At 33.7% G+C, this 23,453-nt stretch overlaps 1 protein-coding gene, 1 long non-coding RNA gene and 3 other non-coding genes across 6 annotated transcripts; 3 read left to right on the forward strand and 2 right to left on the reverse strand.

Moving 5' to 3' along the window:
- Window positions 1-315: 315 nt before the first annotated feature.
- On the forward strand, window positions 316-402 carry TRNAY-GUA. Its single transcript is given in 2 exon segments — window positions 316-352; window positions 367-402. It is a non-coding gene; the product is annotated as a tRNA-Tyr (tRNA).
- A 3,246-nt stretch (window positions 403-3,648) lies between these two features.
- TRNAY-GUA lies at window positions 3,649-3,740 on the forward strand. The gene is given in 2 exon segments: window positions 3,649-3,685; window positions 3,705-3,740. It is a non-coding gene; the product is annotated as a tRNA-Tyr (tRNA).
- A 945-nt stretch (window positions 3,741-4,685) lies between these two features.
- LOC110883209 lies at window positions 4,686-5,994 on the reverse strand. Of its 2 annotated transcripts, XR_002560401.2 has the most exons (3): window positions 5,856-5,994; window positions 5,276-5,329; window positions 4,686-4,908 (listed from the first exon to the last, which is right to left on the reverse strand). It is a non-coding gene; the product is annotated as an uncharacterized LOC110883209 (long non-coding RNA). The 2 variants fall into 2 exon arrangements; XR_004871041.1 differs by having other exon boundaries at window positions 4,686-5,329.
- Window positions 5,995-8,450: 2,456 nt separating this feature from the next.
- On the forward strand, window positions 8,451-8,542 carry TRNAY-GUA. Its single transcript is given in 2 exon segments — window positions 8,451-8,487; window positions 8,507-8,542. It is a non-coding gene; the product is annotated as a tRNA-Tyr (tRNA).
- Window positions 8,543-9,928: 1,386 nt separating this feature from the next.
- Window positions 9,929-22,667, reverse strand: LOC110886275 (chromosome transmission fidelity protein 18 homolog). The gene is made up of 23 exons (XM_022134048.2): window positions 22,040-22,667; window positions 21,540-21,601; window positions 20,277-20,414; window positions 19,935-20,210; window positions 18,992-19,078; window positions 18,171-18,272; window positions 18,030-18,095; window positions 16,508-16,618; window positions 16,355-16,416; window positions 15,631-15,675; window positions 15,439-15,512; window positions 15,304-15,371; window positions 15,131-15,199; window positions 14,943-15,043; window positions 14,783-14,864; window positions 14,537-14,615; window positions 14,362-14,449; window positions 14,124-14,277; window positions 12,209-12,400; window positions 12,077-12,136; window positions 10,960-11,255; window positions 10,224-10,329; window positions 9,929-10,140 (listed from the first exon to the last, which is right to left on the reverse strand). Exons 1-23 carry the CDS (start codon window positions 22,563-22,565, stop codon window positions 10,087-10,089), a joined length of 2,898 nt encoding a protein of 965 aa, XP_021989740.1. The 5' UTR covers window positions 22,566-22,667; the 3' UTR covers window positions 9,929-10,086.
- Between the last annotated feature and the right edge of the window lie 786 nt (window positions 22,668-23,453).

A 23,453-nucleotide genomic window follows, 5' to 3' on the forward strand; every position in this document is an offset into this window, starting at 1 on the left:
TTATTTTAAAAATAAAAAAATGTGGGACCTACTTGAACTATAGATAAATTAATAGGCAATTACAACTTGAAAGACACAAATGTATTTAAGAGGCTCATAATGAAGGTTGTAAAAAAATTGATATAACTAAATTTTTAAGTATATATAGATAATCATACCACTTAAGCAAAGCTCTAAAATAAATTATTTTAAAATTTTATTACTTGATCATTAACACTTGAATCTCTGTCTTTGTGTGTGAGTGACATTGCACATATAATACAATAATATAATTTATTCAATTAGATATCAACTTTGCTCAAGTAAAACAACAAACCGACCTTAGCTCAGTTGGTACAGCGGAGGACTGTAGTGCGTTCACAGATAATCCTTAGGTCGCTGGTTCGAATCCGGCAGGTCGGATACTTTTTCAAAAACTTATAATGTGTTTATTTTAGTGATTAGGCAACCCCATTCGTCCTTTTTACATGTTGACACCTGATGAATTATCATGTCTTGGTAAAAGTGATAACTTACAAATTGTTAAGAAGGTTACATATTTCGTGGAATTATGGAATCTAGTCTATATTCTGAAAGTCTGTAATTGATACACAATTAAACACCATAGGTCCGTAGTTTCAGATTTAACAAATTCTGGTGTCTTTGTGTGATGAGGGACGGATAACCCAATTAACATATTCATATACGGATGGTGTGAGTGTGGAATATGCGTGAAAAAGGGCGGCAAATCTTGACTTGCGTTTGAATATTTTTTAATTTTTATTTAATACGTGCTATTTATTAGTCATGGCATCTAATTTTCTAATTGTCGGTGATAGGAGGAGTTCTCGGAGACTTAGGGTAAGGTTAAGGATTACAGATTTTTCGTAGTTGCATAGATGGTATTTGCGTGTCTTACACTCTTACATCGTTTAGTTCCTTTTAAGGCGGTTCGTGCTATGTGTATTTCCTTTTTTTTCTAGTCTTTCTTCTTCTCCTACTAGTAGGTACCTTGTGTTATTTGTATTGGTAAAAAAAGAAAAAAAAGGTTTTGTCTGGTTGTGGAACTCATTGGGAGCAGTCTTTCTATCTTTTAGGATATTACTAGGTATGTTTGTTTGTTTAATTTACTAGTTGTGAGTTTGATGGCAAATTGTTATAATCTCTTATAAAAACAACTTAGTGTAACCTCAAAATTCATTACATAACATCATATTTTCTCTCAACGCGCATGTATACATTTTTGTATGTGTTTTCTCCCATTTGGGTTTCACTTAAACGTTTGCTGGAACGTATTTTCACAACAAGATACGTTTTCTATAGTATGTGATATTCTTCTTTGCATGAAAGTCACAAAAGTGGCCAAACCTCAGGGACAAAAATGACATTTTACTGTTGATAATTATAAACATCATATGTCATAATCTTGAGCATACAACATCCTTCACTTTTTTTTGTCGTATTTGATTTGTTAGTTGTCATATTGATGGCAAATTGTTAGAATTTCTTATAAAGACAACCTATTGTAACCTCAAAATTCATTAGATAATATCATATTTTCTCTCAACACACATGTATACATTTTCTCCCATTTGGGTTCATCTAAACGTTTGCTAGAACATATCTTTACAACAATATATCTGGATTTAGGACAGATTCGGGTCAAAGGTCAAATGTTGAGGTCCCAAAAATGTGTACTACAGATTCATTTTCCTGTTTTGTTATTAGTGTCTTGGTGAACTATTTGGATTGAATGTTTATGAATAACTATCGATCTCGGCCCATGTTCATGTTAGTTTTCTATTAAAAAAATGCTACTTTTTTATTTAAAAAAATGCTTTGTACTGTTATGAAGATGATGCATGAGCATACTTTGCTGAAGAATAACTAGAGATTGCACATTTTCACTAGTAAGTAATAATATGTTAGTTAGGATTACAGAAACAATAGTAATGTAAGCCTTTGAACGAAGCATGTAAGGTTTGACCCCCTTGGTTCAAATGTTCAACGTTTGAGTGTTGCGCATACCTTTTGGTTGATTTGTCGTTCTGGCTCATGGTTTGCCTGGTCCGTGTTGGCGAGGTTGTTTAGGGCTCTCTCGACAAGCACTATAACAAGCTCAATACAGTTTTCCCTTAGTTTGACTTAGCGTTAAACTGTTAATATTGCATAGTGATGGATAAACACGCATTTGTTGGTGACAAAGGCCATATTGTGTCGGTCTTCCATGAACAAGAAAATGTTGGGACTTCTGTTGAAATGCATTAGATTGTTAAAAATATGGACAATTATTTGAACAAATAACAATTCCATTTGATGTCATATTTAATGCCATTTTCATTATTGTTAGTTCTTATCTATACTATATAATAAAAGAAACCACTTTCGGGACACTTGTCATAATATTAGTCAATCTCTTATAGATAATTATTATTTTAATTTAATTTCTTCTAATTAATTATAGATAACTCTCCAACTAAATATTATTTAATTTAATATCTTATATTATAGATAACTCTCATACTAAATATTATTAGTTTAATATCTTATGGATAATTATTATTTAGTTTAATCTCCTTCTCATTTAAAATAGAGTAAATTACGATTTTGACCCCTATGGTTAATTGGTTATATCACTTTTACCCTTTTAGCCCAAAAAGAAATTTTTTAACATCTAAGCACCCAACGTCTTTTTTTTCTAACCCTTTTGGCCCCTAACACTAACCTCATCCATTTACTTTTAGGGGCTAAAAGGGTTAGGAAAAAAACGTTGGGGGCTCAGATGTTAAAAGATTCTTTTTTGGGCCAAAAGGGTAAAAGTGGTATAACCACAGGGGCCAAAATCGTAATTTACTCTTTATAATATTATTTATTTGAATTAATTATATTTGAATGTTTTGTTTAGTTTGGTATCAAATAGATTTTACGAAACTTAAAATAAAATTAACTAATATTATTTATCATTTATACATTTACGTAGTTTTAAATAAAGAGTCAAATTTATTGAGACTTTGTTAACAAATTTTGCAACAACAGACTAATGTATTTTTATCACGAAAACCAAACTTTGTATTAATATATTAACTATTTTTATTTTCACTATACAAAATTACATTTACTCGACCCATGTAATACATGAGGTTTTTTAAGATATAACTTTTTATTATTTGATATATAAAATTAGATTTATTCAATTCGTACAATACATGGAGTTTTTTAAGAATATATCTTTTTTTTAATTTAGTATAGAAAATTACATTTATTCAAACCGTGTAATGCACATATTTTTAAAGATGTAATTTCTAATTATTTGATATATAAAATTACATTTATTCAACCCGTGTAATAAATGATGTTTTTTTAAAGATGTGTTATTTTATTATTTGGAAGACAATATTACATTTATTCAACATGCGTAATACACGTGGTTTTAAAGAAATAAGGTTTTTAAAGATATATTATTTTATTATTAGTATATAAAATTTATTTATTTAACCCCGTGTAATACACGGGGTTATAACCTAGTGTATATATATAATCATTCCACTTAAGCAAAGCTCTAAAATAATTATTTATAGTTTGATGACTTAATCACTAACACTTAAATCTTTGTCTTTATAATATAATTTATTCAAATAGATATTAACTTTGCTCAAATAAAACAACAAACCGACCTTAGCTCAGTTGGTAGAGCGGAGGACTGTAGTGGGTATCATCTCAAAGCCATCCTTAGGTCGCTGGTTCGAATCCGGCAGGTCGGATACTTTTTTCGATAACTTTTAATGTGTTTATTATACTAGTGACTAATCATTCGTACAGGCAAGCTCATTGAGATTGCATCTGGCTTGCAGTGACATGAAGAACCTGATGAATGATTATGTCTTGGCCAAAGTGATAATTGAGGTTACATATTTCGTCATGGAATCGAGTATTTATTTTCCATAGATCCAGGGGTAGCACGGGCTACCCCTGAGTTCCATCTACGTGTAAATTTTTTTTTTTTTTTCCAGTTTTATTCAAAGGGTACTCCTGATCCAAAAAAAAAAAAAAAAATTGGGATACCTCTGAATTTTTGGCCTAGATTCGTCACTGCATAGATCCTTGGTTTGAGGTTCAACAAATTCTAGTGTCTTTATGTGATGAGGGATGGATAATAACCTAATTGATAGATTTATACACAGGTTGGTGTGAGTGTGGAAGACGCTTGAAAAAGGGCAGTCAATCTTGACTATATTTTGAATACATTTTTAGTTTTTAGCTAATACATGTGATTTGTTAGTCGTGGCATCTAATTTCCTAACTGTCGGTGATAAGAGACGTTCTTGGAGAAGTAGGATAAAGGTTAGGGATTTTTAAGGAATACAGATTTCTCGTATGTTTGCGTAGATGGTCTTGGCCTGTCTTACAACTCTTTTAGGGCGGTCCGTGCACTGAGTATGTCCTCTCTTCTTTTCTTTTCTTTTCTTTACTAGTCTTTCGTCTTCTGCTACTAGTAGGTACCATATGGTATTTGTATTTGTAAAAAAAAGGTTTTGTCTAGTTGTGGGAATCAACGTGTGACACCCTCTAATTTCATGCTCGAAGTTAGAAAAACGACACATAATTAAATCACCAAAGTTTAAAATTTGGGCATGACCCGTTCGCATTTTGAACAATTTCCCTGTTTATAATATATCAAAATACTCAAATAACGACACTTTCAGAAAAACATAAGAAAGACCTTAACATTTAAACTACCGTTTCAAAAGATCAAGTTTAAGATACTTAAATATTCACAAACATCTAGTTAAAGTTCAAAACTTCAACACCACTAACTTTAACAAGAGCTTTTAACTAATAAGGTTACTACAAAAGTTGCGGAAGCGCATCACGGGTGATCAAGGTGTGTTCGTATCCGAGCGACGCGATGACTTTATACTTGTGCTTTACCTACAATCATCCAACAAATTATATTAGTGAATAATACATGGCATTTTCGTTCCATTACAATTCGTATTCACGGTTCTACTAGATATCTTACCAATCATTCTTATTTCTTTTCCCCAATTCATTCTAGTCGATTTGGCATAACTATTTCTCATTCACTTCCATTAACCCGTTTAGTACGGATCATGGAGAAAACTTCCCCTAATTTCATTCTCATTCGAACCCGAACCGACCCATTCGACATGGACCGATACGGACTCCTTCCTTCACTATCTCAATCTCAATCGAAACAATGACTTTAATTTGAAAATCAATTATCAAAGGGACAAATTAATAAACTCACAACTAAACATGTAAGTAACGAACTTACCTCGATCTTGTGCCTTTGTTTGTGATCCGGAACTAGCTCCTTCTTCTTTCGATCCTACACGTATTCGTTCTTATTTAGATCATAGTCCTTACATTCATAACCATACTTTCAAGTATCAATGCTACTCATATAACAATTTACAATACATTAACTTTCAACATACGAAACCATTCACTCATGATTTATTCAAGACTACTTAGATTATCATTGAGACATTTCATCAAACACCTAATGTGCGTACAACTTCTTAAGCCTTATGTACACATAGCTTATGCATAAATCCACTAGAATACATCATATTTCACATATTCAACCAATTTTGCTCAAATGTTCATTCTACACAATATAATCTACCAATTATACAATTATACCTGAAAATTACTCAACTAATCACATACACACTCATCATCATGCTAGAACAAGTGGGTTTTTCCCAAGTCTTTAGTAAATCAAATTTCTAGTACAATACATCCTCTACATAATGATTCTAACTCGCATGCAACTAAATTTCATACTGATTTACAGATTGGTATAAACCCTAGTTCATCAACATGCATCAAAATTTGAGATTCTATCTTACCTTATGCTCAAAACTCTTGGATTAGACAATAATTAAGCACAAACATTCGATTTATGACTAGAATCCTTCACAATCTTGCTGAATTTTGATGTTAATTGATGAGATTCTTGCCTCCTGGTAGCGACCCACATAACCCAGAGATACTGGGTTTTTGATTTTTTTATCTCATTACTTTCCAAATGTTACACTACCAACCCCCAAGTTAGGTTTATTAACCCTTATAACCCATTCCTTATTTTATAAACTTTCTTTAGGTTTTAATACAATTACCATAACTAATTATTTAATACTTTTAAATGTTAGAGCATCCTATTTTATAAATTATGGGATGTTACACAACGGGAGCAGTCTATCTTTTAGGAAATTACTAGGTATGTTTGTTTAATTTACTAGTTGTCAATTTAATGGCAAATTGTTAGAATCTCTAATAAAAACAACCTATTGTAAGTTGTAACCTTGAAATTTGTTACATAATATCACATTTTCTCTCCACACACGTGTATACATTTTTGTATGTGTTTTCTCTCTTTTGGGTTTCATCTAAACGTGTGCTAAAATGTATCTTTACAAACACGTACATTTTCTCTAATATGTTATATACTTATATTCTTCTTGCAGAACTTTCCCTATCTAGAAGTTGAAAGACACAACAAACCAGAAGTTGAGATGAAGTATGTAACTGATACATTACTTAGCCTGCTTTGATGCGCGTTTTATATTGTTTCGTTTTAGGTCACTTATGCACGAGATTTTTAATGTTTTTGTTTTAGAATTTGCACTTATTGATGAAACTGACCCTGAAATTACATTTTTTTTTTGGTGTTATGTTTTCTTGAAACGTTGTATGTAACGCTTGATATTATGCTGGACACGGTTCTTGTGTAAAATGCAAAAGAGAAAAAAACACACAATGATCTTTGGACCATTGTGTCAAAAAACAAGGGTCTTTTTGTGAATACTAGATATTTACCTGTGTCGCGCGTTGCGGCGGCAACATAATGTTTGTGACTTCGTTACATGCGTTACACTGATGATATTAACTTGTGATGCCCGCACACGTAACATGGCTTATTTTTTTTACTTTGTCACACACTTTGAATTCATGACATTAACATGGTTAGGCATAGATAACGAAGAGTACGTCTCGCACGTTGCGGTGTAAAGTCATAAAAGTAATTTAAACAAAAGAATTAAAATATTGGAGAAGATGAGGTGTGAAGTTATTAAGTAGAAAAAAATGGGGTGTCAAAGTTAACAATTACCAAAAGTTAAAGGTCAACATGTCACTTATCAAAAGACAAGGGTTGGATGTATAAAATCTATTAAGTAAGGGGCTCAAATGAAAAAGGCATGGCCGGAACCACGACCATGCCTTTTAATATATATAGTAATAAATAAAAGGTTGGCGGGTCAAAGTTGTCAATAACCAAAATTTAGAAATGAGTGTATAACTTACTTAAAGATGAGGGCTAATAGTGTTTCAAGTCAAAAGTTTAAGGATGTAAAGTGAAAAAACCAAAAGTTTTAAAATGAGTTAGAAGTATAGAGTTGAAATTGTCATTTGTCAAAAGTTTAGAGAAGCTAAAAATTTTAAAATGAAATAGATTCTAGGGTTAAAATTATAATCTATTAAAAGTTTAGGGGTCAGAATGGTTGGTAGGAAACACTATCGACCATTCATTTCAAGATTATATAAATTCATTACACAATTTGTTTAAAATCAATCCTTGAAGATATAGTTTTTTATAGGGTTATTGGATTTTATCACCCCCCCAACTATTAGCTATTGGTGGTTGCCACCCTCAACTATTACTTTGACGCCCGTCACCGCCAACTTAACACTTAGTATGTTCTATCACCACGTCGTTAACTTATCACTAACTTTTGATCCTGTTACTATACTTTTGGGGGTGTCATAGAGATCTTAGAAGGTTTTAGGGATCTTAGAACACCCCCAAAAGTATAGTAACATGATCAAAAGTTACTGATCAGTTAACGACATGGTGACAGAACACACTAAGTGTTAAGTTGGGGGTGGCGAGCGTTAAAGTGATAATTGGAGGTGGCAACGGCCAATAGCTAATAATTTGTGATAATAAAATCCAATAACCCTTTTTTATAGCATTTGCACAAGAATGATAGTTGGTTTGGCATCTAAGAACTTTCATAATCTAATCATTTGAACTTTGAAGATGTGTTTAAGTAGAATGAATCCTTTGGACCCAAAGCAATACCATTTGTCTTTTTTTTAACCATAAAAACTCTTACTGAAAACTCACGGAACCTGGCCAATACCCTGTTAACCAACGGGATAAAAAATACCATATATCTTTTGTAATGATTATAAATGGCAAATATGTAATTCTCATTGTAGAAGTTGCAAAAATAGGAAATTTTTTCAGAAGAGGCATCTTTATTCCAAGTTTCAAAAGTTTTTTTTTTCTTTTTTTCAATTTAATTGTGGTTTACTTATCATGGCCTTATCGTTTTAAGTTGACTACTTGACTGTTTAGATCTTTTCTATTTATCATCGTTTTAGTATTATTTACTATTTTTAGCTTATTAAGTGTATTCTCTTGCAACTTTACCAACAAACCGACCTTAGCTCAGTTGGTAGAGCGGAGGACTGTAGTGGGTATCACCTCAAAGCCATCCTTAGGTCGCTGGTTCGAATCCGGCAGGTCGGATATTTTTTTTCGAAAACTTTTTATGTGATGTAGTGACTGCAGGTATACACTTTTATGGTTGCATTAGCACAAAAGAATAACCCGTAAGAAGAACCTTGTTGAATAATGTAACTTGGTTTTGGTAGGTGTTTATTTACATGTATTTGTTGTTAACAATTGCAGGATTTTTTTTTTCATGATTCGATATGATGGTGGATTGGTGGAAAGTGGCTGAAACTACAACCCAAATGGGTGGAAGAGGGATGTTGTGCCCCTTAGACCATCCGTAGTGAGGCGGTATTTTTTTAAAAAAAATTGAAAAAAAAAACGCCGCAAAACGCCAGACCCCCATTACATGGGGCGTTATATGGTGTGTTTATTGAAAAAAAATGGTTTGGCGTTTTAAATAAAACGTTTTGTACATGTTTGACCCACCAATCACTTTTGAGCTAACCCCCATATGGTCTCACAACTTAATTAATGGAGGCCACTTTTGCAATAAATTAAAAATAATATTGGAGGAGCAACAGCTTTCTCTCTGGCCCCACCAATCACTATTTAAGTTTTTAATTAATTGGAAGGGGCGTTATTGGGCATTATTCCCACTACGCCACTTTTGCAATAACCCCCAATAATGTCCCATGCTGACTAGACTGCCACGTGTCGCAAAACGCCCCATGGTGGGGGCATTATTGGGGTAAACCACTACGCATGGTCTTATTGTTCAAGATTGAATAGTTTTTCTTCGAACTTAATTAATTGCTGATTTTAAATAATGCAAAAAACATAAAGCTATCTATGATTTATTATCCAATTATTTTATGTAATCAGTCTCATTTTAATTGATTTAACATGTAAATTGTTGAACTAACACTGAGAAAAGTATTATCTTCCAAGTTTGTATTTTTTTATTATTATAGAAGAATCATTTGAATATCAAGTTAGATATAATGTTATGTTATTCAACTATAAAAAAATCTTCTAGAAAATGACATTCAATTAATCAATTGTGATGTGGCATTCCAAAGGTGAGGGTTTTTTTTTTTTTTTTTTTGCATTGTGGATGCTCTTAGTGAACAGAAATACTACTATTAAGTTTAAGCATAATAAATCCAATTCATACGAATAATTACATAGAAAAGAACTTTTGGTGTTAATTTCACAACATGAGGGATTGGCAACAGGATAATTGGTTTAGAGTTTATATAACTAGGTTGAGATCCATAGTTCATTGCAAGTGTTTTCTTAAATTGTTTTTTTTCTAAATTAACCAAAGTTTATCATAAAATATAAGCTTTAGTGTTACGCTTCTTTTACATCAATCTGAGTTTGACAAGCCCGATTTCTTACCATCACGTTTGCTAGCGTCAAGTACGTCACACTTCACTACTCGTATTCGTAATCAACTGATCATAATTACTGTCCCTATAAATTCTAAAAATGGGATTACAAAACATGCCTTAAGATCTAAAACACATAGCAAGAATAGATACAAGTGAACTTCTATATAACTTCAGAGTAGTTAAGTAGAAAAAGAACCATCAAAATTAGCAGAATTCCGAATGTTACATTAAAAGATCACGCATTCGAACTGGCCTTTTAACTGCATTTGTGAATCCCTGCATTGACACCAAGATATCTGTCTGATCAAGCATTACTAAAGACATAAATATTGAAATTTTGGACGGTTAGTAACGGTTACCTCGTTAAACTTGAACAACACCGGACGTGAATCCCTCTCCGATGTTGCTGGAACTTTTTTCACAGTTTCAGTCATTTGAGAACCGTTGGCGCTCGTTTTTCTGAACCTGGTTTTACAGATTAACAAAATGATTATGACCCACAATAAACAAGTTTAAATTTGTAGCATGTGTGTGACTGCATGAATCATTTATAAGATGAAAAAGAACTCAACAGCTTGTTATGAGGCAAGGGGCAAATTCCAACACGACCCGAGACACAACACTAAAATGATGAAGTTTTGGGTGTCATATGACATATCTAACACGTTTAATAAACAGGTTGTGTTTGGTTTGACCTGTTCAACCCGTTTAACTAAATAGGTTGACCTGCTAAGTTGTTTTAACCCATTTTTACAATCCATCAACCCAATTCACCCATTTAGATCAATTGGTTAACTGGATCGTGTTCGAGTTGCACGATTTTATGTCTGCACTTTACGATTAATTTTTTGACACATAAAAATATGAGTCGTGTCGGGTTGAACAATTCAACTAGTCAACCCGACACAATTGACACCCCTAGGAGCTCGAGGATATATATTTTTACTAAACTAATTTGCATTAAAAAAAAACTAAAAAAATAGATTTTTAATTATAAAGGTACATTAGTAAACAACGCCCCTTTTTAAATGTTCGCTTTAAAATGGCTGCCGACCCTCAAACTTAAAAAGGCAAAAGAAAAAAAAAACAATTTACCTGTCAAAGAAGTTGAATGAGCCACTTGATCTCTTCTTAGTAGTTTCTGAGGGCTTTGATATCTCACTGGATAACGTGGCACTTCTACCGGACGCTGTAGCAGAGACTATAGTATTAGCAGGAGCAGAAGTAACCCTGTTTGGAGCAGACGAATTCTTTAAGTTGCTGATACTAGTTTTGGTGTTTTCCGGTGCATGTTCAGGTTTACTAGATTTCTCTTTCCCGGAAAGATTTGTTCTTTCATTTTCGTCCTTTGATTTGTTGATGCTACTTTGTAGTATCCTTTGCTTTTCGACCTACAATTGAAATGTCGATACATAATCGTAAGCTGGTTCTCACGAGCCATGTGTTCAAGGTTCGGTCCCCCCCCCCACACACACACACACAGAGAAGCGTAAAAAGATGGGTAGGCCTGTAAACGAACCAAACGAGCACGAACAGAGGTATGTTCGTGTTCGTTCGTTTAACTTTAACCAAACACAAACATGAACATATAATCGAACACGTTTTTTTGTCCATGCTCGTTCATTAAAAAATGGGCATGTTTGTGTTCGTTTATGCTCATTCGTTTAAAACCTAAACGAACAGTTCAAGAACGTAAACGAACATAAACAAACATAATTTAACAAACACAAAACAACACAAATGAACATAAATGACCAAACATAAACAGACATAACGTAGCTTTTTTATTACATTATTGATTAATTACGTTAAGTTATATTGGAAAGCCCAGTTATCAATTAGTTATATGTATATAAGTAGTTAAAAAACCTCTTTTATGTTTATATTTATACAAAAATATAACTCCATATTGTATTTATTAAAATATTAACAAACAAACATAAACAAACGAACATAAATGAATAAACAGCATGTGTGTTCATGTTCGTTCTTTTAATTAAATGAACAAATAGTTTTGTTCATGTTTGTTCATTTGTTTAATTTAATAATAAACAAACATAAACAAACTTCCCGCCGAACAAGGTCACGAACACTTCATGAACGTCCAGTTCGTTTATAGGCCTAAAGTTAAGACCGCAATAATTTAGTAGACACGTGTAAAGACCGCAATAATTTAGTAGACACGTGTAAAGTAAGTACACTGTGTGCTTACCTCATGAGATAAAACCTGCTTCACAGCTGAGGCAAGCATGAAATAATTACAGATGTAGCCCTGCAGCAGATTACTGTAAATTAGACATTATAAAAATTATAGTTCAAGTGTTGTCATGTGAAAAACGCAAACCTCAAAATTTACAAAGTCGCCAATCGGGGGATCAAATGAGAGAATTTGGATGTCTGTTGAGGCTTGGTTTCTAGGTTTTCCAGGTAACGGGTCAACTTTTTTGTTCCTGTATGTTATCGCATAAGACACCATGGTCCTCACCAGCTGAGCCATTTCATTCTTCTCTTTTTCTGATAGTAAATGTAAAGCCACCTGAAAAAGCAGCAGAGGCCGTCACCATAACTTTTGTGAATAATAATAATAATAATAATAATAATAATAATAATAATGATAATAATAATAATAGTAATAGTAGTAATAATAATAATAATAGTGCAAAAGACGATAATACCCTATACCCCTAACATTCAAAATAAAAAGACAATTTTGCCCTGGTCAACAAACCAAATCTGTTAGCAGGGACTCAATTGATAAAATTGAGCAACCACAAAGACTTGATTGATGAAATTAGAAAAAGAAGGGGCTCAATGTGCAATCCGGTGTCAACCACAGGTTCTCAAATTGTAGTTTAATCAAAATAATAAGAAAAAAAAACATGTTAAATAGATTGAACAGCATGAATGTCTCCACAAATGGATTTTAGCAAAAATATATACATTTTTATGAACATAAAATGTTTTGATACATCATATTACAACGTATACGAGTAAAACAAGATTTTTTTTGTTTCCCTATTTTAATATCATACTTATGTAAATTTGATAACATTTAATTTGGTATGCATATACTTTCATCTTGACTAAAACAGATGCTTAATTTAAGATTTTTTACGCCCCGCTTGCGGTATGCGCATATAATGTACATATGTGTGGAGTCTCGGGGGCAAAAGTGAAAGTGCACTAATTTTAACGTTATTTTACTAATTTCATGAAAATAACGTTAAAAAGCGAGGGATGGTTAATCATGCGTCATGTGGGGGCGTTGATAGCCAAAAGACAAAGGGGTACATGCACGAATCGGCTTTTGTCCCAATTGCTGAGTGTTATGTGCCTTATGTCCAAGGCTTGATGCAAAACTACTATCGAAACAGGGGTCTCACTGGAAGCAGCCTCTATTCCTACAGGTAAAAGTAAGGTTGTCTACATCTTACCCTCCTCAGACCCTACCTTAGCTTTGCTATTGGTGGGATTTACTAAGTATGATGATGATGATGATGAAATCAAATTTTTTAATATCAAAAGTGAATACCTATACTCAAATCACACTATCATTTCATCTACACCTACTTTATGTTTTATTGCTTATAATATATATATACACACACACACACACGTAATACACAATAAACAAACAAAATAGCAGAACTATTTATGAATATAGAACGTGCATGATAGGAAAATCTCTTTGTAAATATATATAGGTATTATTGTGTACAATCTCGTAACTTTTTAAATCGTATAATACAATTCCTGAATTCATATCTTAACACAGGGTGAGTTTCCTGTAAAAAAGACCTTTTTTGTGAGAAGTGTGAGAAAGCATAGAAATTGACATGTAGGCATCATGTTTTGGACTTAGGCATGATGTTTTGGGTTGTTTTAGCAAGAAAAAACACCAAACATAACAATTTAAAACATAATGCAATGTATCATGGGCATGAAATTTAAAACACAACAAAAACACACTGCTTAACACTTAAAACACACTACTTAACGTTCTTGGCGTGGTGTTTTAAGTTTTAAGCCTATAATTCATTGCATTGTGTCTTAAATTGTTATGTTTGGTGTTTTTCTTGCCAAAACAACCCAAAACATTATGCCCAAGTCCAAAATATGATGCTTACATGTCAATTCTTATGCTTTCTCACGCTTCTCACGAAAAGTGTCCTTTTTATAGGATCCTAAGACTCTTAACACATTAACCATTTATAAAAATGTTTTAAAGAATGTGAAAAAGGTGAAGAAAAGAAAATTACCGGCCGTAACGTCGGCGGTGACAAAATATGCAATAACGGGGAAACCAGGTCTGCAACGAATGATTTAGTGGATATGTGTCTTGAGATGCATGGCGATATTTTATTGTGCCACGTGTGCAATGCCTCCACTTTCTCAATAAGTGACATTCTATACCTGTAGATTTAAGTAAACAAAAACAAAATGAAGCCAGCCTTTAAAAAAGCACAAAGCTCTAGATTAGTTTACAACTTTACATACCTATGAAAAGATTTTGGCCACTGAATATTAGGTTTTTCAACTTGAGATACCACACCATGTATGGCGATTGCAATAGCAGGCTGGTAAACTGTACGAAAATAACTAAATTTTGTTAGCTATTTAACTTTCACCGCAACTTTAGAAATTGTTAATGCTTATAGACAGAAATTATTACCTAGAAGAGACATTTTTTGTGTACGCATAAGATATTGATGAAGTATATCAGAGATCTCAAGATTGTTCAAGCACTTGACCTGAATTGTTTGAGTTATTTTAGGCACAAACATTCTATAACTGACTGCTTAACATATATACACACACACACCCACTGGTATTGATGGGCTGTGAGTTCCCAGGTGACAGGTTCTCACAGTTATCGAAAAAAAATGACTCGTTAAACAGATTAGAGTAAAGAACTTACAGTTTTTTTCATCACGGGATCATGATAATTTAGTTGCAGAATGTTCTCATGGATCCCATCTAATATTAAGTCATAGTTGCCACTGAAAAGTCAACGGTCAGCAAGATAAATGACACGAGATTTCATAAAAAAGAATATCTTTTGGAATATTTCAACGTACCAATTGGAGATCAAAGAGTGCAGAGAAGTAAACTCGTTAAACGAGCTTCTGCAGCCATCAATTGACTTCCTTACCCCCTTTAGTCTTCTCTTTTGAAAAACCTTTTTAAAACAAAAAAAAAACAAGTATTACCACTTTGAGTGAATATGCCAATAATTAACAGATATGATAATAAAAAATAATCACACCTCTTTCCATATATCAAACACGCTTTTTGATGTATCTTTCCTACCAATCACTTGAGAACTGATGTCCAACTACAAAGCAAGGAAAACAGTTTTTAGACGGATCACAAGTGCCCAAAAGAGCTATATTCTTTTACGTATTAACGATTCAAAAGGACGGGCTCAACGCAACATACCACATTGAGCATTTCCTTCTTTTTGTTGAGGAACTGGAGAGTATTCAAGCATGCCCGTATGTCGCATTCTAAGAAGAAAAAATGTATTATCAGATATGCAAGATATAAATAATAACCAAGGAGAAAATCAATTACCGGTGTATTCAGCCAGTGCAGTAAGTGCAACAGAACTAGTCCTCATTCCTTCCTTGTTGCATATATATTTTAGCCTAATTATTTGGCAATAAACCTGAGTTAGGTGTGAGAGTAATACAAAAAAACGTTGAGAAGATACACCTAATAATAAGTGCTCACACTTTGACATACTACATAGTAATAAAATTTCACCTGTTCACGATGCGATTTACTGTTGGCTGAACAAACACATGAACCCTGAAAATGTAGGAGTATGTTAATTTAAATTGCATTAAATGAGCATCATGCTCACACTATCAGAAGAACAGATGTTGTAAGGCTTACTTTTCATGCAACCACATTTGCTAAAAAAAGAAAAAAAACAGTGCAAACACGAAGGATTAGAAAATTAAGGTTTTCTAATGAACTTTTTTGCCACTCAGCTCATCTATAACCAACATCAGTAACCATTATATATATGCTATTTTGTCAACATCAAACAACTTTAGCCCCTCAACTTTAATAATGACGTGTTTACCCCCCTCAACTTTAATAACGACATGTTTACCCCCTCAACTTTAATAGTGACATGTTTAGCCCCTTAACTACATCAAACAACTTTAGCCCTTCAACTTTAATAATGACATGTTTAGCCCCTCAACTTTAGTAATTGACATGTTTAGCCCCTTAAATTTAATAATGACATGTTTAGCCCCTTAACTACAAACATCAAACAACTTTAACTCTTGCGATTTGCTTATTTTTATCTATGTTTCGAACCCGCTGCGAAACGCAGGTGGTAACCCACTAGTTTAGAAAAAGATGCTAAATTATGATGTTCTACAAATTAGCCTAAATGATTACATTGGTGCTGGCTTTTGCACAACAAGGATACAAACATTACATTGCAGGTTATCAAACCATAAAAAGTACGTACTTTGCCACATTACGCAACGGTCTCAAGGCAGGTGCATATAGGTCATTGCAAATGCAAATCACCTGAACAGGAAAACAAACCATAAGTATCAATTATCAAATAAACAAACAACGCCAGGTCATCAAGTATTCGGTTTCAGTGAATTGGCCTTACAGGTCTTAGAAGTGGTGTGTCCTTTCTCTTCTTCTTTGAGGATGTTTTTCCGGATTGTTCTGATTGAATATTATTTTCTGTCCCAGTGTCAGACTTCTTATCAGCAGCGACCTGCATTGATAACAGTGAGACATTACAACCTAAAATCAAACATTTATCCGTTGTATTTATCTAACCAGATAAAATTACGTATGTGAAAAACTGAACCAAATAATATAGAGTAAAATGTCATTTTCGTCCCAGAGGTTTGGCCAGTTTTGTGACTTTCGTCTAAAGGTTTGTTTTTCCGCATCTAGATAGTGTTGTCATTTTCATCCGGCTCATTAACTCCATCCATTTTTCTCCGTTAATGTTAATCAGGAGTATTCCTGTCTTTTTTGTTAACTTAAAAGGCAATTCGGTCTTTTTCACTTTATGTAAAAAGACCCAATACCCCTGAAAAAGACCGAATTGCCCTTTAAGTTAAAAAAAAAAAGACAGAAATACTCCTGATTAACTGAGAAAAGTGGATGGAGTTAACGAGCCGGATGAAAATGACATCATTATCCAGATGCGGAAAAACAAACTTTTAGATGAAAGTCGCAAAACTAGCCAAACCTTAGGGACGAAAATTGCATTTTCCTCGAGGAAGAATTTATATTCATGTAGACAATTAAAGTTTCATGATAATATTTGTATGTATAGTCAGTGCATCATACAACTTCTTTGAAGGTTCCCTTATGGGGCCTTATCTTGCTTTATTAAGTTGTTGTCCTTGTGGACTTTATGCAGCAATTAATATGGTGTATAGATAATGTTATGGACTGAAACCATTGCAAGGTATGGGACTTGTCCCACATCGGTTGTATTGTCAACCAATGTGGGGTTTATATACAAAATGGGCTCTCTCAACCACCAGACTAGTCATAAATACACAAAATTTATATACCTGCATACCAAATCTTAAACATACTAACTAGCGGTACGTACACATACAACCAACACATAGGATGTTTAACCATTGCAACCTATGAAACATCCAAACGTTTGTTATTCCGCTTACAAATCATAATCTTTATTTAAAACTGTTATGATCAGAAATGGAAATCAAGCATTTAACCATTGCAACCTACGAAACATCCAAAAGTTTGTTATTCTGCTTACAAATCATTATCTTTATTTAAAACTGTTATGATCAGAAATGGTAATCAAGCACAAAGAGCGAAAATACTGTTATGATCAGTAGAAGAAAACACAGAGAAGGGAGATTACTCTCAAAATCATTTACTATCGCATTCATCAGATCATTTAAGTACAACCATGATAACAAACAGTTACACAATAGACCCTTGACAATACAACAATTACAATATGGACCCTCTACTTATTATCTACCGTGACAATACAACAATTACAATATGGACCTTCCACTTATTATCTACGGTAACAAAAACATTGTTGATAATTATAAACATTGTATGTCATAATCGTAAGCATACAACCACGTTCACTTTTTATTAGGTTAAGAAAAGGCAAAACTTACCATTTTTAAAATGACATCCACTGCGCCTTTTCCATCACCAAGAGCTCCATCAATTTCATCAATTACCTATGAAAAAACATTTCAAATTTCGTAATTGTAACAACAAACTGTATAGTACTGTGTATGCTAAACAGAATTTACCAAACACTTTGGCCTTGAATCAGCCATGACAGAGTTCATCTGAACCACATCAAGAATTTTGGTTTCGATTGTTGAGGATGACCTGTCATCACTGGCGTTAATCTGTCGAGCAATAAATGTGATAAGTATACATATTGAATATAACACGATTCCCAAAAATTTCATAAAAATGAATCTTTGTTTTGATGTTTTCTTAATACTTAAACATGCAGATTTACGTTACTTTAATTTCAAAGCAGAAGCTATATCAAGTTACACCATCTAATCCTGCTTGAAATGAATAGAATAAGTATATTATTCTATGTGATGTGCATACCAGATGGTTTAGCTTACATCAAAATAAACGAAACCAGATTATTATGAAACTCTGATAGTGTATAGGCATGTCAGTATGGCTGTAAATGAACCGAACGTTCAGCGAACAGTTTCACGGGAAGTTCATTTGTGTTCGTTCGTTTATGTTCGTGAACATTCGGTAAAGTGTTCATTGGTGTTTTATACTTTTATATTTCATTTAAATACAAAATTCCAACAAATAAAATATTAAATAAGTATCAGTGTATTATATATTTTGTTCATGAACGTTTGTTTGTGTTCATTTGTTTTCATCTGTGTTCATAAACATTAGTTTGTGTTTGTTTGTGTTCACGAACGTTCGTTTGCGTTCGTTACCTAAAATTAACAAACAAACACAAACGAACACGAACACATTCATTTCCTTAACGAACGAACACAAACAAAAAATCTCGTTCGGTAAGTGTTCATGAACAGTTCGTGTGCACATATTTTCTTAACATGTGCCAAAAAGAACAAACGACAACCTCCACCACACGGTATCCACAATGTCTGGCGGCCACATGTGCAAGTGTTGTTTTCCCAAGCCCTGGCGCACCACATAGTAGAAGAATCTGCATACATAAGTACATGTGTAGATATATAAGAACCAAGATATTATTAATATTGTGGCATGATTCAGCTTGACAATGAAATGAAAAGGAATTATTCAACTTGATCTTTTCAATTCAAATAAACTTGCTTAGCTGTTCCATTTGATGTAGAATGTAAAGCACTTTTTAGATTGCTAATACAAAATTTCGAGAAAAAAAAACTATTTTGTTTTGTCCAAATTATATTATATATATACTATAAATGTATTTTGTCACATCAATCAACTTTGGCCCCTCAACTTTGGCATTAACTAACTTTAGCCCCTCAACTTGAAATGTTAAGCCCCTTAACTAAAACAACTTTATCCCCTCAACTTTTTAAGAAACAACTTTAACCCCTCAACTTTGATAATGACATGTTTAGCCCCTCAACTTTAATAATAACATATTTAGCCCCTTAACTACATCAAACAACTTTAGCCCCTCAACTTTAATAATAAACATGTTTAGCCCCTCAACTTTAATAATGACATGTTTAGCCCCTCAACTTTAGTAATGATATGTTAACCCCTTAACTAAAACAACTTGAGCCCCTCAACTTTAATAATAAACAACTATAGCCCCTCAACTTTAATAATAAACAACTTTAGCCCCTCAACTATAATAACAAACAACTTTAACCCCTCAACTTTACCAATGACATATTTAGCCCCTCAACTATAATAATGACATGTTTAGCCCCTTAACTAAAATATCAAACAACTTTAACTCTCGTGATTTGCTTACTTTTATCTACGTTTCGAACCCGCTGCGGAACACGGGTGGTAACATACTAGTAAAACTCTAAAAACAGTATCAAACAAGTGCTGAAAGCTACCTTCTGTTCTGGTGGGCCCGAATCCTTGATCTTCTTGTTATGAAGTTCGTGGATAGCATGAGAATCATAGTTTTCTTTGTTAAAGTGATTGCGTTCTCCAAACGTTCCACTATTAGGTACAAATTCTTTGCTCCTCCCGAAATTACTCTTGTTATAAACTTTTTTTTGTTGAGAAACAGAGGAATGCCTTTTTAAAGCAGACAAAACGTCATCGGTCGTACTCTTGACTTCAGTACCAAAAACAGAAGAATCCCATTGTTTCAACCACATGAGAACCTGAACATAACAAAAAGAATATAAGCCAACAGTTTTAAGTTAATAGTAAGATCATGGAAAATGTACCTCTCGGTTTGTGTGTTCGTCACTGAGAAGCTCCACAAACGAATTTGGAGAATATTTATCGACCCACAGTTGTTCAGTTACCACTGGTGTTTCCAAAAGATCTGTATCAATCTGAGTAGAAACACTCGCTTCCAAAGCCTTCACGCCACAGTAATAAGAAAAATGTAAATATGTATTACATCAATCATAAGTCGTTGGGAATTTAAGTCTAGTTGTTGTCACTTGGATTCCATACATTAACACGCCAAACTTTAGTCACAAAATTATGTGCTTTTAAACAATAACAATCCAAAAAAAAAAAAAAGCCAGTACTAATCTCACATACAAAAAAAAAAAATTATGGTATTGACTCTATATAAAAGAATAGAAGTTGAATAGTGCCGATAGGCTAACATAACATGAGCCTTGGAGGCTTTGCTAACTTGAGCCTTTTTTGTGAGTTTAGTTCTTTGCTGACTTGTGCCTTTTGTTTCGTTTTTTTGAGTTTAATATTATTAACGAACAAAACCGATAGCAGTACCGGAAACCGCTTTTAACTTTCGAAATTTTTTAACGAACTGAACATGCGCAGATACCCTTTTGGACATATTTTTTAACTTTTTTTCGTTTGCTATAACGAGTGCACCGAAACCGACCGAGTTCCTATCGTTTTCTTTTACGTTTACCTTCGTTTTACCTTATTGTTTTATCTTTTCTTATTTTTTTGATGTTTAGAGCAGAGCTACGATGCAAATAGCATTAACACATGTAGATAGCATTTTGTTTGATTTTACGAATTTATTCATCAGTTACCATGGTGTGCAATATGTAGCAAATTCCAACCGCGTCCCGGCGCAATGCGCGGGTGACTATGACCCTAGTTATTAACTAAATGAAACAAACATAGAATCTGGAAAGCAATCCTCAAGAGGTTTAAAAAGGGTAGTTACTCATTTACAAGATCACCCAACCGCGTAATGAACTATGGCAACTTAGGGACAAAGCTATATGTTGTGAGAGAATAATGACTGTGACGAATATATATCGAGTGACAATAAAGCCGCATGTCATATTGGTCTTTCATTTTGTGAAACAACTAATATTAGCATATCTTTAAGTCAAAAGGCCCTTTCTTATTCAGCATCATCTATCTATCATCCATCATATAGGTTAAACAGGGAGGTAATCAAAATAACACCTAATCTGGTCCATATGTAAAAGTAATAGACAACTATAGTGTGAGATTTTGCTAACCAAGTGATCATGAATATAAAGCAGGATTACCTTTTGCAACTCTTTCTGTTCCACCTTCTGCATTAAAACACTTATAGGTTCCATCATAAGACCTGCACAGTTAAGCCATCATAATTACCTTATATCAGCAACAAAATTCAACAAAATGTTTACTCAATTGATAGGTTTCCTTTGAACCAACGGCTGACCACGTTGTAAAATCGCTAGCCACTAGTCATGTGGTGGTGTGCCGGCTAACGATTAATCGAATTAGAATTTTACATATATATACACACACATAATTTCAAAATTTATGTATAATTTTTCAAATACTTCAAAGTTTTTGACCAAGTTTTGCCAATTTTGACCAAGATTTGACGTTGACTACCTTTGACCGATACCGATTTTAGGTCCATCTAGTTAAAATTCATCGGTACGGTTAATCCCCAATTAATCTAGATTTTTACAACAATGCAGCTGACAGAAAACCTCAAGCATCCTAACAAAAACAATATACAAAAACAAATAATCAAATTTCAACAGTATTCTACCTTCAAACCGCCCTTTCACTTCCAACTTCTTCACCTTATCCTCAACCTCCTCCTTAACTAACTTCGCATAAACCCTATCGCCATCCGGTGCAGTCACCGGCATGAAATCTCCATCAATATCCGTCGCAAATCTGGAAATAAACCTCTCCGTAACATCTTCGACAACGTCCGCCGCTTCTTCACGAACCGGCGAATACCGCATCCACTCATCGTCAGCTTCATTCACACCTAAATCGACTCTACACCGCTTATCTTCCACCGAATCGTCAACATTAGCAGAATCGAGTAAGCTAGGGTTTAGTAACCGCTTCTTCGGCTGCAATGTTTCGGTTTCCAAATCGGTTATGTGATCATCCGGAATTGATAGATCAGGTTTAGTAATAGGTTCCGGTTGGTGATGCTCGTATACTTGTTCGATTGATGCTTCTTCTTCGGGTAGTGGTGGTTCGAAATCTTCGTCGATGTAGTCGTCATGGAGGTCTAGATCTGCTTCGAGCCATCCGAGATCTTCCGATTCCATTTCCATATCTCCGATTCAAACTCTCTGTGTGGATGTGTGTGTGTTTGTTTGTGTGTCAAAATGATGTGATTAGTGATGAATGTATTGGCGGGAAATCTAGAAACACGCGGGAAAATAAAAAGGCTATACATAAAGAACCTTCTGAATTTACACAACCATCCCACACACATACACAATTAATTTTAGTTCGAGTTAATTGCTCGGATGGTACGGTGTTTATCATTTTTTTAACATTTAATTCTCACCTTTATAAAATAGCATCTTTGCTCTCCGTGGTTTGATAAATTATTATTCGGATGGTCCTTATAACAAATGGGCGTTAAACTATTCAGTTAAGTGTGTGTAAAATTATAAATATGCCCTTATTAATAAACACAAAGGGGTTGTTTGTTTACCTCTTAATAAGGTTCTTAATGGTTCAGACATCTTACTGTCTCAGCACTTAATGGTTTAGACTGTTTGTTTCACGAGCAGATGTCTGAATGGTTCAGACATTTGCCTCTGAATGGTTAAGCATTATACAGAGTCTAAACGGTTAAGATCTTTAATCTGAATTGGTCAAACATTTGCCTCTGAACGGTTAAGCATTATACAGGCTCTTAATGGTTTATACCTCTTACTGGTTGAGCACTTAATGGTTCAGACCTCCTCTTACTGGTTCAGCATTTAACCATTCAGATGTTGTCAAACAGTCCCAAAAACTAAACAATAAATACCTAAGTGGCCCCACCAAACATATCTCAAGTCATCAATAAGTTAACCAACCAAACCATTGTCCCCCTCATCTTTTATCGGACTTATACCACCATCCCCATTCATCAGACTTACACCACCACCTTATATGCCTCTTATACAGCTTCGCCGTCGGCACCACTCTGCACTAGGGGTGTGAAT

Source organism: Helianthus annuus, chromosome 11, assembly GCF_002127325.2.
Source record: "Helianthus annuus cultivar XRQ/B chromosome 11, HanXRQr2.0-SUNRISE, whole genome shotgun sequence".
NCBI lineage: Eukaryota > Viridiplantae > Streptophyta > Magnoliopsida > Asterales > Asteraceae > Helianthus > Helianthus annuus.